The 20,054-nt window shown below is 46.7% G+C and overlaps 1 protein-coding gene across 3 annotated transcripts in view; it reads right to left on the bottom strand.

Annotated features, from left to right (window-relative positions):
• The window catches only part of IFT88 (intraflagellar transport 88), a 124,162-nt gene that overhangs the window by 73,054 nt on the left and 31,054 nt on the right, over nt 1-20,054 (bottom strand). For 2 of the 3 annotated variants that reach the window (XM_044284096.1, XM_044284095.1), the window contains exons 2-5: nt 7,678-7,770; nt 3,952-4,014; nt 2,674-2,730; nt 310-363 (exon numbers count right to left, since the gene is read on the bottom strand). In XM_044284096.1, the coding sequence (XP_044140031.1) occupies nt 310-363; nt 2,674-2,730; nt 3,952-4,014; nt 7,678-7,770 (267 nt within the window). Of the gene's footprint in view, nt 1-309; nt 364-2,673; nt 2,731-3,951; nt 4,015-7,677; nt 7,771-11,781; nt 11,904-20,054 lie in introns of those variants that run through there. The other variant, XM_044284098.1, reaches the window with a different exon arrangement.

The following is a 20,054-nucleotide window of genomic DNA, read 5'->3' on the forward strand; positions in this document are numbered from 1 at the left end:
CTGCGGGTTTTGTGTCTTTTGAGTAGATTTTCGACACGCTGCGGATTTTAAAATCCTCACATCAGATCAATATCCGCAAGGTATACAGGAGATTTGGCAAATCTCATCCACTTCGCTGATACTGTATTACGTTGTGGTTCTTCTGCACGAAAGTCCACAGGGAAAAAAAAAAAAGAGGAAAAAAAAAAAAAAAAAAAAGAAGAGGAAAAAAAAAAAACACGTAATCTGCAACGTGCGCAGTTACTCCATCTGTTCTACCATAATTAGCTGCCTCATTGGGCATGGTTACAAGTATCCTGTATACAGTACCTGAACAGCCCCAGTCATAGGCCTTCCCATGGATGAAGAAAGGTTCACTCTAGGCTGTAATAAGAACAATATTTAAATAGAATATGTCTAAATATGCTTTTAAAGCAGGTATGCTCAACCTGCGGCCCTCCAGCTGTTGCAAAACTACAACTCCCAGCCTGCCCGAACAGCCTACAGCTATCAGCCTACAGCAGGGCATTGTGGAAGTTGTAGTTTTACAACAGCTGGAGGGCCGCAGATGGAGCATGCCTGTTTTAAAGGAATGACCCATTTTTGCAACAGTGTCATCCAAATTTCAATATCACCGAGGGCCGCATAATACAGTGACAGACCCGCTGTCACCTCTGAGCTGACAGTCAGTACTTTTATAGTTTTCTCTCCTGTTACGCATAGGAAAAAAATCTGCCAGTCATAATCATGAGGCAGGGAGGATAAGGTCAGCGAGTCTCATCGGACTCATCTCCCTCGCAGGTTCGGCCTCTCAGTTCCATGAAAGTACTGAGTGCCAGCTGAAATCAGCGGCTCTGTCACTACACTATGCTGTCATCAGTGAGGGGAACGTAGTACAGGTGACTGGTTCTCTGTCACCATCCGTCAGCAGATCTGTACCTATGACACTGGCTGACCTGTTACATGTGCACTTGGCAGCTGAAGACGTCTGTGTTGGTCCCATGTTCATATATGTCCGCATGCATATAATAAAACATCAGCAATGCGGGCACATATGAACAGGGGGCAACACAGATGCCTTCAGCTGCCAAGTGCACATGTAACAGGTCAGCCAGTTTCTAAAACATATTTTATTGTTTCCAATAATAAAATAAAATAGGACATACAAAAAGTGTACATTGTGATACTTATTTCAAATATCAATCAATCCTTGCATGAAAGTAGTATTCACAGAAACATTACAATATAGCAAAACCTAATCAAAATTAAATAATAACTTCAAAAAAAAATAAAAAATCACAAGGAATTATATGCTTGATATTACATCACAAGAGTAATGAAACTTTGTTGAAGTGGGAAGTAAGCCAGTTATGCCATTTAGTTAACACATATGATGGAGAATGCCGAATCCCATTGCTCTGGGGATATACTATTGTTTAATACGGTTTCCCATTTTTGAAGTAATGGGGATAAAGGCGAGTCCAGTCTCTCCGTCATGATTAAATAATTGAGAGATAAAGCTTTGAGATTGACAGATAGATTGCGTAGCAACATCAGCATTTTGAAAGCAATAGCGGTCACTGGGAGTCTCAATCCAGACAGGAAATGTCAACATTTTTAAATATTTGAAAAAAAAAAAAATATCCTTTTGAGGAATATTGAAGCTCAGGTCCGTAAATGAGTAGAGTATCGTTAGTATAAAGATCTCGCAAGGTTTTGATTCCCAGATCAATCCAATTATGAATGTACAGGTCTGAGATACATTTCCCCATGACCGCCAGAGGGATGTCAGAAAGGGCGATATTGAGAAGGCTTAATTTAGTTGATAATAAGGTCCACACTTAAAGAGGACCTTTCACTACTCTACAAACTAAAAACTAACTATACCTGTGGGCAGAGCGGCGCCCAGGGGTCCCCCTGCACTTACTAGTATGTCTGGGCGCCGCTCCGTTCGCCCGGTATAGGCTCCGGTGTCTGCGCTCCCTCTGACTGATTTCTTGTATGAGGCGTGTCCCTTGCTGCACTGCTGGCCAATCGCAGCGCACAGCTCATAGCCAGGCTATGAGCTGTGCGCTGCGATTGGCCAGCACTACAGCAAGGGACACGCCTCCTACAAGAAATCAGTCAGAGGGAGCGCAGACACCGGAGCCTATACCGGGCGAACGGAGCGGCGCCCAGGCATACTAGTAAGTGCAGGGGGACCCCTGGGCGCCGCTCTGCCCACAGGTATAGTTAGTTTTTAGTTTGTAGAGTAGTGAAAGGTCCTCTTTAAACAATGTCTGTTCCGCAGTTCTGCAAAAAAGATAGAACATGTCCTATTCTTGTCTGTTTTATGGACAAGAATAGGCATTGTTACAAGGGTTCACAAAAAACAAACAAAAAAAAAAACACGGATGCAACACGGACGTCATCCATATTTTATTACGGTCGTGTGAATGCACCATAATTCATATGGCACTTTTTTCTGCTTGCGGTTTTAAAGACAGTGCTGCGGAAAAAAAAGAAGTGACTTGTCCAATCTTGATGAGGATTCTGCGTCCAGAGTTCTCATTTAAAGGGACAGAATGGAAGAACATCTCAAAACCGCATACCAAAAAACATGAAAAAAATAATTGGAATAAAAACCACATTCAAATAAATAACAATGCATCCTGAAGTGGATTCTGCATCAGATCTCCATACAGATATACTTACACCAAATCCGGTTCCCAGTGCCCGTACTGCAGCAGTTCCAGGTACTTTGGCTGTAATCTTAGAATCAAATAAAACAGATATTATAAGAAATTGTCAAATATCACACAGCTGAAATATGTGCCACGGAGGAGGGGACAAATCATGCTGACAAAACCCGATACCCTGATTATGTATTCCTGTGGTGCTGTTCCCAAGAAAAGCATATTTTTTATTGATATGCAAGTGAGCTTACTGGAGCACCTTGGAGCAGGCCAGAGCCCTCGGAGCACCAGGTAGTAACACCCCTACAGCTTTATTTAGCCCTGTCTTCATTTGCTGTGCCATGCCTCCTGGTCTTGGCGCATGCTCAGTTGGAATCCGCTCAGCTTCGAAAACATCAACAGATTCACTGCGCAAGCGCTGAAACCCAGAGGCACGGTACAGGAAGACAGTAAAAGGGTTTTCCAAGAGTTTAATAATGATGACCTAACCTCTGGATAGGTCATCAGTAGCTTATCAGTTGGGGTCCGACACCTGGGACTCGCACCAATCAGCTGTTTGACAAGGCACCAATGCTCCTGTGAGCGCCACTGCCTTTTCCACGCTAACTAAGCACAGCGCGGTACATTGTATAGCGGCTGTGCTTGATATCACAACTCAGCCCCATTGACTTCTATGGGACTGAGCTGCCCCTAGGCCATGTCACCAATCAACATGTTGTCACTGGCCTAGGACAACCTGAGAGAAGGCCGCGAGGCTACTCCAGGCACAATTGCCTTCTCAAACAGCTGATCGGCAGGGGTCCCGGGTATCGGACCCCTACCGATCAGACATTGATGACCTATCCAGAGGATACGCCAAACACCGAAAATGAACTGAGATTAAACGGGTATATCATCAAAAATAAATCCTTTATTGAATAAATAACATATATAAATGAGAACGTGATACAACAGATAAAAAATGGCTACATCTGAGGAAGCATATCAGCACAGGTGAAACAGAGGGGAGGAATGGAGGCAGAAAAGGAGAGTACAATGCCTGCCTAAATATTGCATGTACGTCCGTGACCACGATTACTCAGTGTATAGGGGCAAAGAGCCACCAACAATACTAAAGTGCAAGTGCAAGTAATGAAACACCACATCAATAAATGGTCACAGACTACACCGCAACATATGGATGTGTAATGGTTCCAATAAATATGTATATATGGGAACATACAATATATATCACTGTGGAAAGAGCCAGTAACAGGTATAATAAAAGCCGAGATGATCAGCATAACAGATAACGTACCGGGGGTCTCCGACCATGACTAGTCTTGACAGCCTGCTGAAAAGCCACATCGTTGTCTAAATCCTTAAAACATAAAAAGAAATAGAAATAAATGACTTTCCTGCCGAGAAAAGAGACACCGGGACATGGACACTTTATGGGTTTCACACTTTACATTGAGGGAGCCCAATGGAGCATCACATCAAATAATCATCTGGTTTGACATCACCGCAGCCAATCACTAGCCGGGGTGGAGACCGGATCCCTTTGCGTCATGTGACCATTTGTCATGAGGTGAGGGGAGTTTGACAAAATGCCCTCCAATTTTTGTGCAACCCTTACATTTTTTAAATGAAAAAAGGTAGATTTTTATTTTTTTTTACTTAGAATTTTTTTTCTTTTAAAACATAACTAAAGGTAATCTGTCACCAGCAACCTCCCTAAAGGTGTCCCTTGCTGCTTTGCCACTGCCTGTCCCAGTCCATCAAAGCTGCAAGCGAGGGGCTAGCCGCAGAAACAAGTGGAGCTTGGGTGCAAGAAGAGCAATGGTAACGCCCTTATTGCACCAAAGGCCTTATTTTCATATTAAGAAAAAGTATCATGGGGGGCGCGGCCGGGCGCTGATGAGGAAGGACATGCAAGCTCTATGGCTCCCTGACAACCATAAGCTGAACCAGCCCTCATCCCTCCGCAATATGGGGAAGAAAAGAATTGGGAAAGCGTCTAAACCTGGGTCGGAGGCTCCAGGGACCCCGTACGCCCATACAATGGACACATACTTACACCAGGGCACCAACCACTATGGCGCCGCTGGAACAGGAAAGGGAAGAAGACGAAGAGGTACCTCCCTCTACCTCATGCATGGGGCCAAACAGACCACTGGCGCAAAATACAGGGCCATGCCACCAGCCCTGTCTATCAGAGCCCCCGCGCACTCCCCCGAGCTCCTTGCTGACTGACCCACATATTGCCTCACAGTGTGAAGCTGCGGCGGCGCACCATGAGAAGACACAGAAGGCAGCGCAGACCAACTGTCCGCCCTGAGGCCTGTCAGTCCGCACACAGGTCGGCTAATAGAGGAAGCTCCCTCTGGGAAGCACAGGCAGCTACCACCCCACCACTCTCCCCTTACTGTATTGACGGACTCACTGCTGCCCCAGCCAAAAGGGCTGCCCACAGATTGCAACCTTTGGCCATACTCTCACCCCAGGACAGCTCCCCCACGGCCATCTCAGCCATGAAATTGCCTCCTCTGCCACAGAGGCACGGGAAGTCCACCATATCTCCAGATGGGCTCCCTCACCCTGCCCCTGGACTCCCACTATTACAGGACATAGTAGTCTCTGGAGACCTGTGCTCTAGCTCCCATTAAGACCGCTGGTCATCTTCCTCCTCGGACTCCAATGGTCCCAGCTGGCATAAGGCACCTCCCCCTAATTGGTAGTCTTAAATCCAACAATATCCCATGAAGCAAGACCTCAGAGCTCTCATCTCAGAAGTAAAAGATGCCTTTAAAGGAGGAAATAGCTGCGGTCAGGCAAGATGTACAATATGTGGGTCACCGCCTTCACCAACTGTAAGAAGACCACAACGCCTCTAGAACGGCGATTCACTCCCTTCAAGCTCAAACATCCACCCATACTCTTTAACTTTGCAATCTACAAAACCACATGGAGGATTTAGATAACAGAGGCCGTCGCCATAACATACGAGTCCGGGGAGTACCAGAAACACAAGGGAAAGAAGATGTGCGAGCCACCCTTACCTCAATTTTCAACACCATCCTAAACTGCCCCTTAGCTCAACCTATCTTGATGGACTGCGCTCACAGACCCCTTCGTCAGAAGACCCTGGAAAAGGGCCCAAGGGACATTATTTGCTACGTGAACGACTTCCACTTGAAAAGAGGAGATTATGGCTAAAGCAAGTTCAGCTCCGCGTATGGACTACCAGGGAGCTCACAAATCCCTATATCAGGACTTGTCTTGGATCACTCTTCAAAAGAGGAGAACGCTGAAACCCCTGCTTGATCTCCTCCACAAGAAAGAAATACCCTACAGATGGGGCTTCCCTTTAGGCCTCCTGCACACCAACGTGTGCGCCCCGTGGTCGTGCGGGGCAGCCACAGCGGATCGCGGACACATTCATTTTAATGGGTCCGCGATCCGGCCGTTCCGCAAAAAGATAGAAAATTTTTGCGTCCAGGCAGCAGGGGGCAGTTATGTCCACAGTTCTTAGTATATTCAAACTTGAAGTGTCCCCATCACTATGGAAACGCCTCTGTGTTAGAATATACTGTCGGATCTGAGTTTTCACAATGTGAAAACTCAGATCTGAAAAGCTGTTATGCAGACGGATCTGCGGATCCGTCTGTGCGAAAGTAGCCTACGGACACGGATCACGGATGCGGATGAGAATCTTGTGTGCCTTCGTGTTTTTCCACGGACCCATTGACTTGAATGGGTCCGCGAACAGGTCATATTTTTTTGACAGACAGGAAACACGGATCACGGACGCGGATGACAAACGGTGCATTTTCCGAGTTTTCAACTGACCCATTGAAAGTCAACGGGTCCGCAGAAAATCACGGCAAACGGAACAACGGACGCGGATGCACACAACGGTGGTGTGCATGAGGCCTCAAGGGTATGGTTACTACTGTGACTTTGATTAGTAACAAATTGATGGTTCTGTTTAGTTTTGATTCAAACTGCACATGTTGGTGCACCCCACCACTTTCTTTGCTCTTCTTTCCACGGACTGTACTGTGTGTTGTATTCCCCTTTATGCGGGTGCTGGGAAGTTTTGCTGGGAGGGGCAGCTTGGCGTTCTCTGATGGGATAACCCGGCCACAATGATCTACGGTCCTCCCCCTCTTTCAGCTATGGATTACGGTATGTCTTTAAAGGGAACCTGTCACCGGGATTTTGTGTATAGAGCTGAGGACATGGGTTGCTAGATGGCCGCTGATGATTATTTACAGTTGGTCACTAGGACCAGAAGTTGTCTCTAGGTTTACATGTGTTAATTTTACCTATGTATAAATATAACGTTTAATTCTTTATCACTAAAATTTTTTACCTAAACTGACAATTTAAAAATTATCAGTTGTGTCTGCAAATTTCCGCTTGTTGTTGCCCTGTTTGTTTGCAGTGGGGCTACCCATGGGGCTCTCACATATTTCTGCCTGACAGGCTCCTATATTTTCCCACGGTATCGGCCGTGCTGGTGTGGGCTCACACTGCGCTGCCCCGCGGAGTCTGTGGGTTCCCTCTTATCGCACCCTATTTGCTCATTCAGGCTGCATGTCCATTGCTTTTGCAGTCACTCGCTGTTTAAAACACATGTAACATTCAAACTCTGCCCCCCGACATGTTTCGCCATGGCGGACCACAGAACCGGGCAACGGATGCGGACAGCACACTGCGGACCAAAACAACGGCCGTGTGCATGAGGCCTAAAACACAGATATCTCCCAAATGCCTGAAAAAAAGATCAGAGGAATAAAAGGTATGGTTGTAATGCATTACGCCGGATCTGACAGGGTTGCTCCTGCTGGCATAAACATTTCTTGGATTAGGAACTAGCAAGCAGTGTTGAACACCCACCAATAACATTTTGCTTATGTATCCAGTAGGTAAGGTGGGTAAACTCCTCTGTCAGTCACAGAGAATGATTAATATTAAATGACAGCCATCGGAAATCTATAAAAGATCACAGGGGAACAGACAGCATGTAAGGACCTACCTCAGTGTCATAGGTGGGATTGTAATCGTTGTAACCAGAATATAAATCCTCTTCATCCTCCTCAGTCGCCAGATGAACGTGTCGCATTGTGAGCTGGACGCAAGACAAGAAATGTAACGTGCAGGATGGAAACCAAGAAACACTTTCTAACATTTGTCAACCATGACTAATGACTGGAGCTGAAGACGCCTGCCTTTTTACGGCCTTGTTCATACTGTGCAGTTTCGGGCATTTTTTTTATTTTTGGCTGATGTCAGGAGTGGATTCTAAACAGAGGAAAAGAACACTGGAAACACTTAGGCCCCATTCACACGGGCGAGATTTCCGAGCGGGTGCGATGTGTGAGGTGAACGCATTGCATCCGCACTGAATCCGGACCCATTCATTTCTATGGGGCTGTGCACATGAGCGGTGATTTTCACGTGTGTTGCGTGAAAATCGCAGCATGCTCTATTTATACGCAACGCAGGCCCCATAGAAGTGAATGGGGCTGCGTGAAAATCACAAGCAAGTGCGGATGCGGTGCGATTTTCACGCACGGTTGCTAGGTGACGATCGGGATGGAGACCCGATCATTATTATTTTCCCTTATAACATGGTTATAAGGCAGGAATGAGCAACCTCCGGCACTCCAGCTGTTCTGAAACTACAACTCCCAGAATCCTCCTTTCACTTCTATGAAAGTTACAAGAACAGCAAAGTAAATGTGCATGCTGGGAGTTGTAGTTTTACAGCAGCTGGAGTGCCGAAGGTTGCTGATCCCTGGTATAAGGGTAAAATAGGACTGGAGGGGTTAAAAAAATAATAATTAACTCACCTTAATCCACTTGCTCGCACATCCTGCATCTCTTCTGTCTTCATCTTTGCTGTGCACAGGAATAGGACCTTTGATGACGTCACTGCGCTCATCACATGGTCCGTCACCATGGTAAAAGATCATGTGATGGACCATGTGATGAGCACAGTGACATCATCAAAGGTCCATTTCCTGTGCACAGCAAAGATGAAGACAGAAGAGATGCCGGGCTGCGCGATCAAGTGGATTAAGGCGAGTTAAATTATTATATTTTTTTTAACCCCTCCAGCCCTATTGTACTATGCATTCTGTATTAAGAATGCTATTATGTTCCCTTATAACCATGTTATAAGGGAAAATAATAAAATCTACACAACACTGATCCCAAACCCGAACTTCTGTGAAGAAGTCCGGGTTCGGGTTTGGGTACCAAACATGCCGATTTTTCTCACGCGCATTACAATGTTTTGCACTTGCACAGAAAAATCGCGCATTTTCCTGCAACGCACCCGCATCTTATCCGAGCCAAAAACATGACACCCGTGTGAAAGAGGCCTTAATGGGATTGTCCAACAGTCCTCAGGGGAGCAGACAGACTTACAGAAGAAGGAAAACAGCTTAGGCTACTTTCACACTAGCGTTTGATCGGATCCGTTCTGAACGGATCCGATCATAATAATGCAGACGGAGGCTCCGTTCAGAGCGGATCCGTCTGCATTATTTTGGCATATAAAAGCTAAGTGTGAAAATAGCCTCGGACGGATCCGTCCAGACTTTCAATGTAAAGTCAATGGGGGACGGATCCGCTTGAAGATTGAGCCATATTGTGGCATCTTCAAGCCGATCCGTCCCCATTGACTTACATTGTAAGTCTGGACGGATCCGCACGCCTCCGCACGGCCAGGCGGACACCCGAACGCTGCAAGCAGAGTTCAGCTGTCCGCCTGTCCGTGCGGAGGCGAGCGGAGCGGAGGCTGAACGCCGCCAGACTGATGCAGTCTGAGTGGATCCGCCTCCATTCAGACTGCATCAGGGCTGGACGGAAGCGTTCGGGTCCGCTCGTGAGCCCCTTCAAACGGAGCTCACGAGCGGACCGACGAACGCTAGTGTGAAAGTAGCCTTAAAGTGGTTTTCTGGGCTTTTAATATCGATGACCTATCCTCAGGATAGGTAATCGATGACAGAGCGGCGGGCATCCGACCCCCGGCACCCTGCCGATCCGCTGCATGAAGTGAAAGTGTACGCAGTTCCGTCTCCCGTCTCTCTTCCTGCTTGCCATAGATATAGCAGCAGCGAGCACTGCGGGCGCCTTCCCTTCATACGCCTGATCGGCGGAGGTGCCGGGTGTCAGACCCGCGTCGGTCTGATTTTAATGACCTATCAAGAGGAAAGGTCATCAATTAAAAGCGCAGAGAACCCCTTTAAATCTATGCCAGCTCCCTTGCTGGCGTAGATTTAGATCATTTTCTACGCCACAAACTAGCACAGAAAATGACAAATGAGACGGGCCCGCCGGCCTGCTCACGCCGCACCCCCTTTTCGTTAGAACTGATGTACGTGGTCTGTGCCAAATATACGCCAAAAAGTGGCTTAGATTTGACCCCCTATGTGCAAGGACCTAGAACTGATGCGGTTTTGAAGATAAAGGGTGATCACACCAAATATTGATTGGATTTAAACTTCACTTTTCTTCCTTCACTTTGCATTTTGTAAGGCTACATGCACACCACAGTGGAAAAAAAAAAAAAAAGGCCGTTAAAAACAGACATTTTTAACGGACGTTTATTTCACTGATGCCTTTCTGAAAAAAGGACGTAATGGAAAAACGGATAGAACATGTTCTATTTTTTAACGTTCGTTTTTCACTGACAGTCAAAAAAACTGCCGTGTGAATAACCCCATAGACGACCATTGGTCTTAAAACAGACGTGTGATGGCTGTAAATAAAAAAATATACCGCCCATGTCCGTTTTTCACTGTCGTGTGCATGTAGCCTTAATTGATAAAAATAAACCATTGACCCTTCATGGGTCCAGACTTGATTGACAGCGCTACAGCCAGAGAGAAGGAGACACCCAGGGAGAAAAGCTGATGTCTCTTCCCGGCTGCTCCGATGCTAGTGATTAGCATACAGCGCGGGACAAGGTAACGGGGGCCAGAAATAATAGCAAGTGCAGGGACATCCCCCCATGTATGCCCTACATGTCCTGCTACTTACTTAATCAAGTCCGGACCCATGAAGGGTCCTCTTTAACACGTCTAGTTTTGAAAGCATTCTTACTTTACAGCATTTTTCCACACCTGCCTAAAACATTTGCACAGGATTGTATATATACTCCAATAATCATTAAAGGGCATCTGTCAGCAGTTTTGTACCTATGACACCGTCTGACCTGTTACATGTGCGCTCGGCAGCTGAAGACATCTGTGTTGGTCCCATGTTCATATGTGCCCGCATCGCTGAGTAAAATTATACTTTAATATATGCAAATGAGTCTCTGGGAGCAACGGGGGCGTTGCCATTACACCTAGAGGCTCTGCTCTCTCTGCAACAGTCCCGCCCTCTACACTTTGATTGACAGGATCTGGCAGTGAAAACATCATCACACCTGGCCCTGACTTCTCCTAAGGTCAATGAAAATGCACTAGGATGCGGCAGTTGCAGAGAGAGCAGAGCCTCTAGGTGTAATGGTAACGCCCCCGTTGCTCCTAGAGGCTCATTTGCATATATTAGAACATCATTTTTCTCAGCAATGCGGGCACATGTGAACATGGGGCCAACACAGATGCCTTCAGCTGTCAAGTGCACATGTAACAGGTCAGCCGGTGTCATAGGTACAAAATGCTGACAGATGCCCTTAGGATCCATTTATGAATGCGAGTAGCTCAGGGATGGCCAACCTGAGGCTCTCCAGATGTTGCAAAACTACAACTCCCAGACTGCCAACAGCAGGGCATGGTGGGAATTGTAGTTTTACAACAGCTGGAGAGCCACAGGTTGGCCATGCCTGGAGTAGCTTGTAGGAATGGATGGATAGATTAGATATAGGACTGCTGCAGTCCTATACAGGGACCACTGGCTCCGTCCCTTGGTAAATCCCCATGGCTGTGCCTCAAATACCGCCCCAGAGATTTACAATGGAGGGATCCAGCAGAGACACATGACTGAACAGCATCAGGAGCCAGGACTGCAGAACCAAGTGCTGCAGGACTACAAGACCCAGCAAGGCCTGTCATCCACACCTGCTGGTCCGACAACCGCTGCGCAGCCCCAGCTGTAACCTGCTCACTGCCGGTCGCCCTATTACCTGTAAGACCGTAAAGCCGCGTCAGAATCCGCACCCGATACCGCACGCAACGCAAGACTTCAGTTTTGTTGATGCCAACCGAAAGCTCCAAGGGAATTATTCCCAACCTGCACCGCGCTCCCTACCCCTGATTGGTGAGAACAGCATCACGTGATTCTTCTCTCAAGACTCTGCTAACGCCGCTCGAGTTGCTTGGCAACCGGGAAGCAGCGTGAGACAACCAATGAAAGGAGAGGGGGCGGGGACGAATGGAAGCACATGGTAGAGGCGGGCCGTGCCATAGTGTCGCGAGTAGGTGCGGTGGTTGGCTCTTGGCTGCCTCAGGTAGAGGCGTTCTCGTGTTTCCCGCCTTTTTTGGGTGTGACGTTTATGTAATATGTATAACGTTTTGCGGGGCGCAGTGGTGGTTTGTGACAGTGACATGGCCACTCTCCTACTTCCTCAGTGTATAGACGGCAGTACAGTTTTGAGAAGGGACTTCCTGGAGATTCTAAAGATGGGAAAGAGTTGGCCCAATCTGAGGCATTTAGATCACAAATAGTACAGACACCTTCAGCAGACCGCAAATTGGCTACAGATCCCGGACCCCACTAAAGACCCCAGCCCTGCAGGCACCAAACAATACACCCTAGCCCCATATACAGACCCGGCCTCCCTTGTATATACGGACCCTCCCCCCCCCCCCCCCATATACAGACCCCAAATCACGCCTCACGTATATATACAGACCCCAAACCAGACCTCATATATATATACACAGACACCCTCATATACAGACCCCAAACCATCACTCCCTCGTATATATAGACACCCCCATATACAGAGTCCAAACCAGGCCTCACGTGTATATATATATATATACAGAGACCCCCATATACAGACCCCAAACCAGTCCTCCCTTGTATATATACAGATCCCAAATCATGCCTCCCTTGTATATATGCAGACTGCAAACCAGGTCTCCCTTGTATATACAGACACCCCATATACAGAGCCCAAACCATGACTCCTTTGTATATACAGAGCCCAAACCAGGCCTCACGTGTGTGTGTGTATGTGTATATATATATATATAAAGAAAAAAGATACTGGGCACTCACTCTGTATGTGGAAACGTGCGATTTATTAACATATAGAAATTGATATCTAAAACATATAATACATGTACAATATAAAACAACCTTGGAGATAAAAGAAGCAAATAGCTATAAATACTAAAATTCCTAGATAAAATATTACAATAAATCGCTAATAAGGTCAAGCTGAAATCACAGTGTTAGTAATGCACTAAAGTGTCAACTTGAATGGCCATAACGTTAGATCGGCAACAATATAGCAACCTAATCGAGAGTGCGGCTTTATGAACAAATGGGGAGTCAGCCGTTTGATCGTCACTTGCGGTCTTAATGTATCCTCTGTAAGTCCTTTGATAGTAAGGGAATTTGGGTCCCCTCTTAGTGGAAATACTGTTAAGACTTTAGTTATTAGTTCCCAGTGAGTGTTTAAAGCGGCGTCCCGCTATACTCACTGCACAGCGGTGTCCCGTTAGAAGCTTTCCACTGCTGTAGTTGCGGTCCGATGTGATGCTGTAAACGTTTCTCCCAGGCTTCCTCTGCCGTCACCCTGGATCGCTCTGGGCACCGATCCGTACTTCTGAAGAGCCGGTGTCCTCTGAGCCTTTAGCTACCTTCTCCCACGCTTAGTTTGGTCCGCAGTCACGATACCTTGTATCCTCGTGCTGCGATTTGTGATAATCGGCGTGTCAGGTCTTTGCTGCTTTCAGGGTATTCGCGTTTTTTTCGAGATCAGCCTAAAATAGTTTCAGCACATATTCATCAAAAGCTCATGTAGTGACCACTGAGGAAGGGGCGATAGTAAGCCCCGAAACGCGTTTGGCTCAAGACCCCCAGATGAACTACATGAGCTTTTGATGAATATGTGCTGAAACTATTTTAGGCTGATCTCGAAAAAAAACGCGAATACCCTGAAAGCAGCAAAGACCTGACACGCCGATTATCACAAATCGCAGCACGAGGATACAAGGTATCGTGACTGCGGACCAAACTAAGCGTGGGAGAAGGTAGCTAAAGGCTCAGAGGACACCGGCTCTTCAGAAGTACGGAGCGGTGCCCAGAGCGATCCAGGGTGACGGCAGAGGAAGCCTGGGAGAAACGTTTACAGCATCACATCGGACCGCAACTACAGCAGTGGAAAGCTTCTAACGGGACACCGCTGTGCAGTGAGTATAGCGGGACGCCGCTTTAAACACTCACTGGGAACTAATAACTAAAGTCTTAACAGTATTTCCACTAAGAGGGGACCCAAATTCCCTTACTATCAAAGGACTTACAGAGGATACATTAAGACCGCAAGTGACGATCAAACGGCTGACTCCCCATTTGTTCATAAAGCCGCACTCTCGATTAGGTTGCTATATTGTTGCCGATCTAACGTTATGGCCATTCAAGTTGACACTTTAGTGCATTACTAACACTGTGATTTCAGCTTGACCTTATTAGCGATTTATTGTAATATTTTATCTAGGAATTTTAGTATTTATAGCTATTTGCTTCTTTTATCTCCAAGGTTGTTTTATATTGTACATGTATTATATGTTTTAGATATCAATTTCTATATGTTAATAAATCTCACGTTTCCACATACAGAGTGAGTGCCCAGTATGTTTTTTCTTACTATTTAACCGCCATCAGAGGAGGGCCGAATCCTCTTTACTGTGAGCACCTCCATCTGTTTTTTTAGTCACTCCTGTGCGTCTCATATCCTTTGTATATATATATATATATATATATATATATATACACTCACCTAAAGAATTATTAGGAACACCTGTTCTATTTCTCATTAATGCGATTATCTAGTCAACCAATCACATGGCAGTTGCTTCAATGCATGTAGGGTTGTGGTCCTGGTCAAGACAATCTCCTAAACTCCAAACTGAATGTCAGAATGGCAAAGAAAGGTGGGCTACAACAGCAGAAGACCCCACCGGGTAGCACTCATCTCTACTACAAATAGGAAAAAGAGGCTACAATTTGCACGAGCTTACTAAAATTGGATTGTTGAAGACTGGAAAAATGTTACCTGGTCTGATGAGTCTCGATTTCTGTTGAGACATTCAAATGGTAGAGTCCGAATTTGGCGTAAACAGAAAGAGAACATGTATCCATCATGCCTTGTTACCACTGTGCAGGCTGGTGGTGGTGGTGTAATGGTGTGGGGGATGTTTTCTGGGCACACTTTAGGCACCTTAGTGCCAATTGGCCATCGTTTAAATGCCACGGGCTACCTGAGCATTGTTTCTGACCATGTCCATCCCTTCATGACCACCATGTACCCATCCTCTGATGGCTACTTCCAGCAGGATAATGCTCCATGTCACAAAGCTTGAATCATTTCAAATTGGTTTCTTGAACATGACAATGAGTTCACTGTACTAAAATGGCCTCCACAGTCACCAGATCTCAACCCAATAGAGCATCTTTGGGATGTGGTGGAACGGGAGCTTCGTGCCCTGGATGTGCATCTCTCAAATCTCCATCAACTGCAAGATGCTATCCTATCAATATGGGCCAACATTTCTAAAGAATGCTATCAGCACCTTGTTGAATCAATGCCACGTAGAATTAAGGCAGTTCTGAAGGCAAAAGGGGGTCCAACAGCGTATTAGTATGGTGTTCCTAATAATTCTTTAGGTGAGTGTATATACAGAGACCCCCATATACAGACCCCAAACCAGGCCTCCCTTGTATATATACAGACCCCAAACCAGGCCTCCCTTGTATATATGCAGACCGCAAACCAGGCCTCACTTGTACGGTATAAACAGACACCCCATATACAGAGCCCAAACCATGACTCCCTCATTTACAGAGCCCGAACCAGGCCTCCCTTATATATAGATACCCCAAATCAGGCAACCCTTGTATATACAGACACCCCATATACAGACCCGGAACCGGGCCTGCCTTGTATATATACAGAACCCAAACCAGACCTCCCTTGTGTATATAGACACCCTATATACCGACCCCAAATCAGGCCTCCCTTGTATATACAGACACCCTATATCCAGAACCCAAACCAGGTTTTCCTCGTATATACAGACACCCCCATATACAGACCCCAAACCAGGCCTCCTTTGTATATACAGACACCCCCATATACCAAGCCCAAACCAGGCATCACTTATATATACAGACACCCCCATATACAGACCCCAAACTATCCTCCCTTGTATATGCAGACACCTATGTATCCAGACCCCAAACCAAGCCTGCTTTGTTTATACAGACACCAGACTAGACACCTCCATATACAGACCCCAACCCAGGCTTCCATTGTATATACAGACCCCAGACCAGTCCTCCATGTTTCCAGTCCCCTATAAATTACAGAACCATTTACATAACCCAAGCTATCCCTTTACAGACTAAAGATCAGACATTCAGGTACTCACCTCTCCCCGTTCGTCAGCTTTCCTTTCCACCTGGCAGCGGAGGGAAGGACCAGAATAGGGGGACCCAGCAGGTGGGTATGTGGGGCACCCAGGAGACTTACCAGCACCTCTGGGAACCTAAACAATCGCTTGTATATCAAAAATGAAGGGGAGACTATTAAAATAATTTTCTTTACCAAGGAAGGATCACGATGTTATCTGAATTTAAGGTTAAAGGAGGCAATTTCTCTTTGTTTTTATATAAGAACAGACAACACACTGGCTGGAGGTGCAGCAGATTGTCTGCGGTATATTGTTAAAGTTAAGTTTATATAGACAATCTTAAGGCATAGGGAAACTGGTTTGAAATTGTTTTAACATCATATTCACAGTTTGAAAGACACATGGAAAAAGTTACAGACTTTGGGGGCAATTTATCAAAAAGTTTCTGAGAACAAGATCTGTTCCAACTGTCCACTGTTATGCTTGTGATGGCTGGAGAACTAGGGAAACAGTATCTAGTTCAATGTAGTGTATTGGAAAATCACCAGAATATACAGACAGTTCTTATCAAGATACAGTCAGAGGGGAACCTCCCAGTAGACTCTTCTCTAATAGTGAGAAGCTAGTAATTTTCCACAGTTACCATAAGGTTGAAGAACAGTATGTTTTGGACGGAGAAAGCCTGACTTGTTTACCACCTAAACCAGACAGACTGACCTTTTGGATGTCTGGTTTAGCTATCTTATTATGTCTGAAGACTTGTTTTTGTCTGGAAAAACTGCAGAGTCATTGCCATTGAGTATCATTGAAGGTCTAATACGAGTCTATGGGAGACGGAAAGTGTAACATTGTATTTATTTGGGCTGTATTTCTCCACTCCACCCCTCCCACTAGAAGGTTCTAGTTCAGCCAGAAACTGTACATAAGGAGAGCAGTCAGACCCCTAGTGTTCTGCAGTTAGGAATCATTGAATAGAAGAAGAGACTCAGTGGGACAGCCAGCTCAGACCTTTCCTCAGCAGGAGCCAGCCCTATGCCTCGCCTGTATTTACTCAGATACAGTGTGTCCAGCCCCTGCTGGATCTTTTTGCAGTGGTGAACGGTTTAACTAAGGTGTAGCATGGTCCTGCTATATGATATATCACAGGTTATTACCATAATGGTCCTTCTCGCTCTGGCCAGTTCTTTACCACTCCATTAAAGGGGTTATGCAGTTTTTTTAAACTGATGTTCTATCCTCTGGATAGATCATCAGCATCTGATCGGCGGGGTCCGACACCCGGGACCTCTGCCGATCAGCTGTTTGAGAAGGCAGCGGCGCTGGCAGTAGTGCCGCGGCCTTCTTGCTGTTTACCGCAGGCCCAGTGACGTCATGACTAGTATCAATGGTCTGGGCGCGGCTAAGCTCCATTCAAGCTTGAGGAGGAAGCAGACGAGTCGGCTCCCCAGCACTCCAGCACCTGCGAGGAGGAGACCCCCTCTGGCCCACCTCCTTCAGAGAGTGCAGAAAGACCCACCACCTCTGCAGCCTTGCGTCCTGCTACTTCGGGAGTCAATCCCCCCTCCCCACACTTTGCCTTTACCCAGCCAGCAAAGGAGACGCCCCATGCCTCCTGCCAAAGCTCTGGTCAATAGCCAGGTCCTGGATTATTTGGCTAGAGCCCGAAATGAGGACCAGTTTTATTTATATGCCAGAAGTCTGGCACCTTATTTGCGGAGTTTGTTCTCAGCAATCGGTCTGAAGGCAATCGGAATCATTCTTGAGACAGCCACTGCGCCAAATGATCCGACAGACATTTTTGTGGCCCTGGAAAATTGGCGCACCCATGGGCACATGTCTGGCCCCTGCAGCACTCCAGATGGTGACCAAAATGGTCGTCAATGCGCCTTAAAGTTTCCAGATGGCAACAAGACTTTTTAGCCTTGTTGCCATTTGCGACAGGGCTGCCATGCTGTAGCTAAATATTGCGGCGGGGCATGGGAGCCAATAATTCTTTGCCCCTCCGCCGATCACCTACGCTACAGGCTACACACTTCATTGCTGTGAGTCCTGGTCTATTTGGTAGTAAAATCCCAGCACAGGCGGTCGTGATGACATCATCACGTTCGCCTGTCCCGGGACGCACAGCAGTGAGGGGAAATCACTTCTGTGGAGCATATTTCTACTGTGGGGGCAGTAATTACTATGTGTGGGGAAATTACTATATGGGGCAGTGTGGGAGAAAATTACTACGTGAGGGGGGAAGTTACTACTGTGTGGACAGTGTGTAGGGAAATTACTATGTGTGGACAGTGTGTGTGCGTGCGTGCGTGTGTGTGTGTGGGGGGGGAATCTAAGGTTTTATTATTATTACTGGGGGGCACTCTAGGTGGCATTTATAATTGCTGTAGACACTATAGGGACATTATTTATAGTGGGGTCACTATTTTTTCACCATTATAGTACCTGGGGCATTGGGGAGCACCACGGGCACAGTATTGGGAATGGCAGCAAAATGGCATTGTTGGGACACCTAGGATGGGTGGGTTTATTGAAAAATTTAAAATCTAACGTGTCTGTAATAAACTCTGTAGAGACGAGATGCGTCTGAAAGACTGTCATGGAGGTCTGGGTCAAATGGAGGAGAAGAAGAAAGAGAAGGTCTACATGACAGGAGATGTCACTGGATGTAAGAGGTATGTGGTGCTGTATTCTCCTATATGTATGTTTTTTTGGTCTGGAGCACTGCCCCGCCCCAATGGCCATTCCACAGGGGTCACAGGGTCCACCACACTTCCCCAGTAGTAGGGAACATTATGGCCTACCAAGTCGGCCATATGGCCAACCATATCAGGCCCAGACTTCCTATGGGCAGCCTGTCCCCTCCTCATCCGAGGCTGGCCCATCTGTGCACTCTGGCCCCCTTTCACAACCCTCCTACCATGGCCCACAGTTTTACGGTCCCCCATCGCCACCTGGCCAGTTCTTGAATTTGTAATTTTTCTTTTGTATATTTTATATATAAACGCAAAAACACAAATGCAATCGCACTCTGCAACCAGCACTCTGCCCTGCCTCTATGCTGGATGTTGAATGAGGCATTAGTGTAAATTTTGGCCAAAGCGTAATAAGCCACTCACCACGTCAAGGTCGCCTCTATGAGTGGTCCCTAACACTAGTTCCTACCTGTTATGGGCCATGACAGCCACACAAAGTCCAGGGAGCGCAGGTACAGCATGCACGCCAGGCACACTCTGCTTTTAACCCCGTCCGGTGCCATAACAGCTTCCATCGGATCCAGGGATGCAAGTACCAACATGCATGCTGAGCCCACTATATACTTCTCCTGGAGCCAAATGGCTACTGGTAGGTGCTATAAAAGCAGACTCAGTTTTATACTGACTTTAAAACCAGCCTCCAGGGCAGACTAACTGGTCAGGTGTGCATGACTGCATGGAGATCGCCACGCCTCCAATATATACTACAAAGAAAAAAATGTGGGGGGTTCAGTCAGCACAACCCTGTATGCAGGTGCACATTGCTATGGCGAAATACACATACAAATGCAAAAACACAAATGCAATCGCACTCTGCCCTGCCTCTGCTGGATGTTGAATGAGGCATTAGTGTACATTTTGGCCAAAGCGTAATAAGCCACTCACCACGTCCAGGTCGCCTCTATGAGTGGTCCCTAACACTAGTTCCTACCTGTTATGGGCCATGACAGCCACACAAAGTCCAGGGAGCGCAGGTACAGCATGCACGCCAGGCACACTCTGCTTTTAACCCCGTCCGGTGCCATAACAGCTTCCATTGGATCCAGGGATGCAAGTAC

Source organism: Bufo gargarizans, chromosome 3, assembly GCF_014858855.1.
Source record: "Bufo gargarizans isolate SCDJY-AF-19 chromosome 3, ASM1485885v1, whole genome shotgun sequence".
In the NCBI taxonomy this organism is placed as follows: Eukaryota; Metazoa; Chordata; class Amphibia; order Anura; family Bufonidae; genus Bufo; species Bufo gargarizans.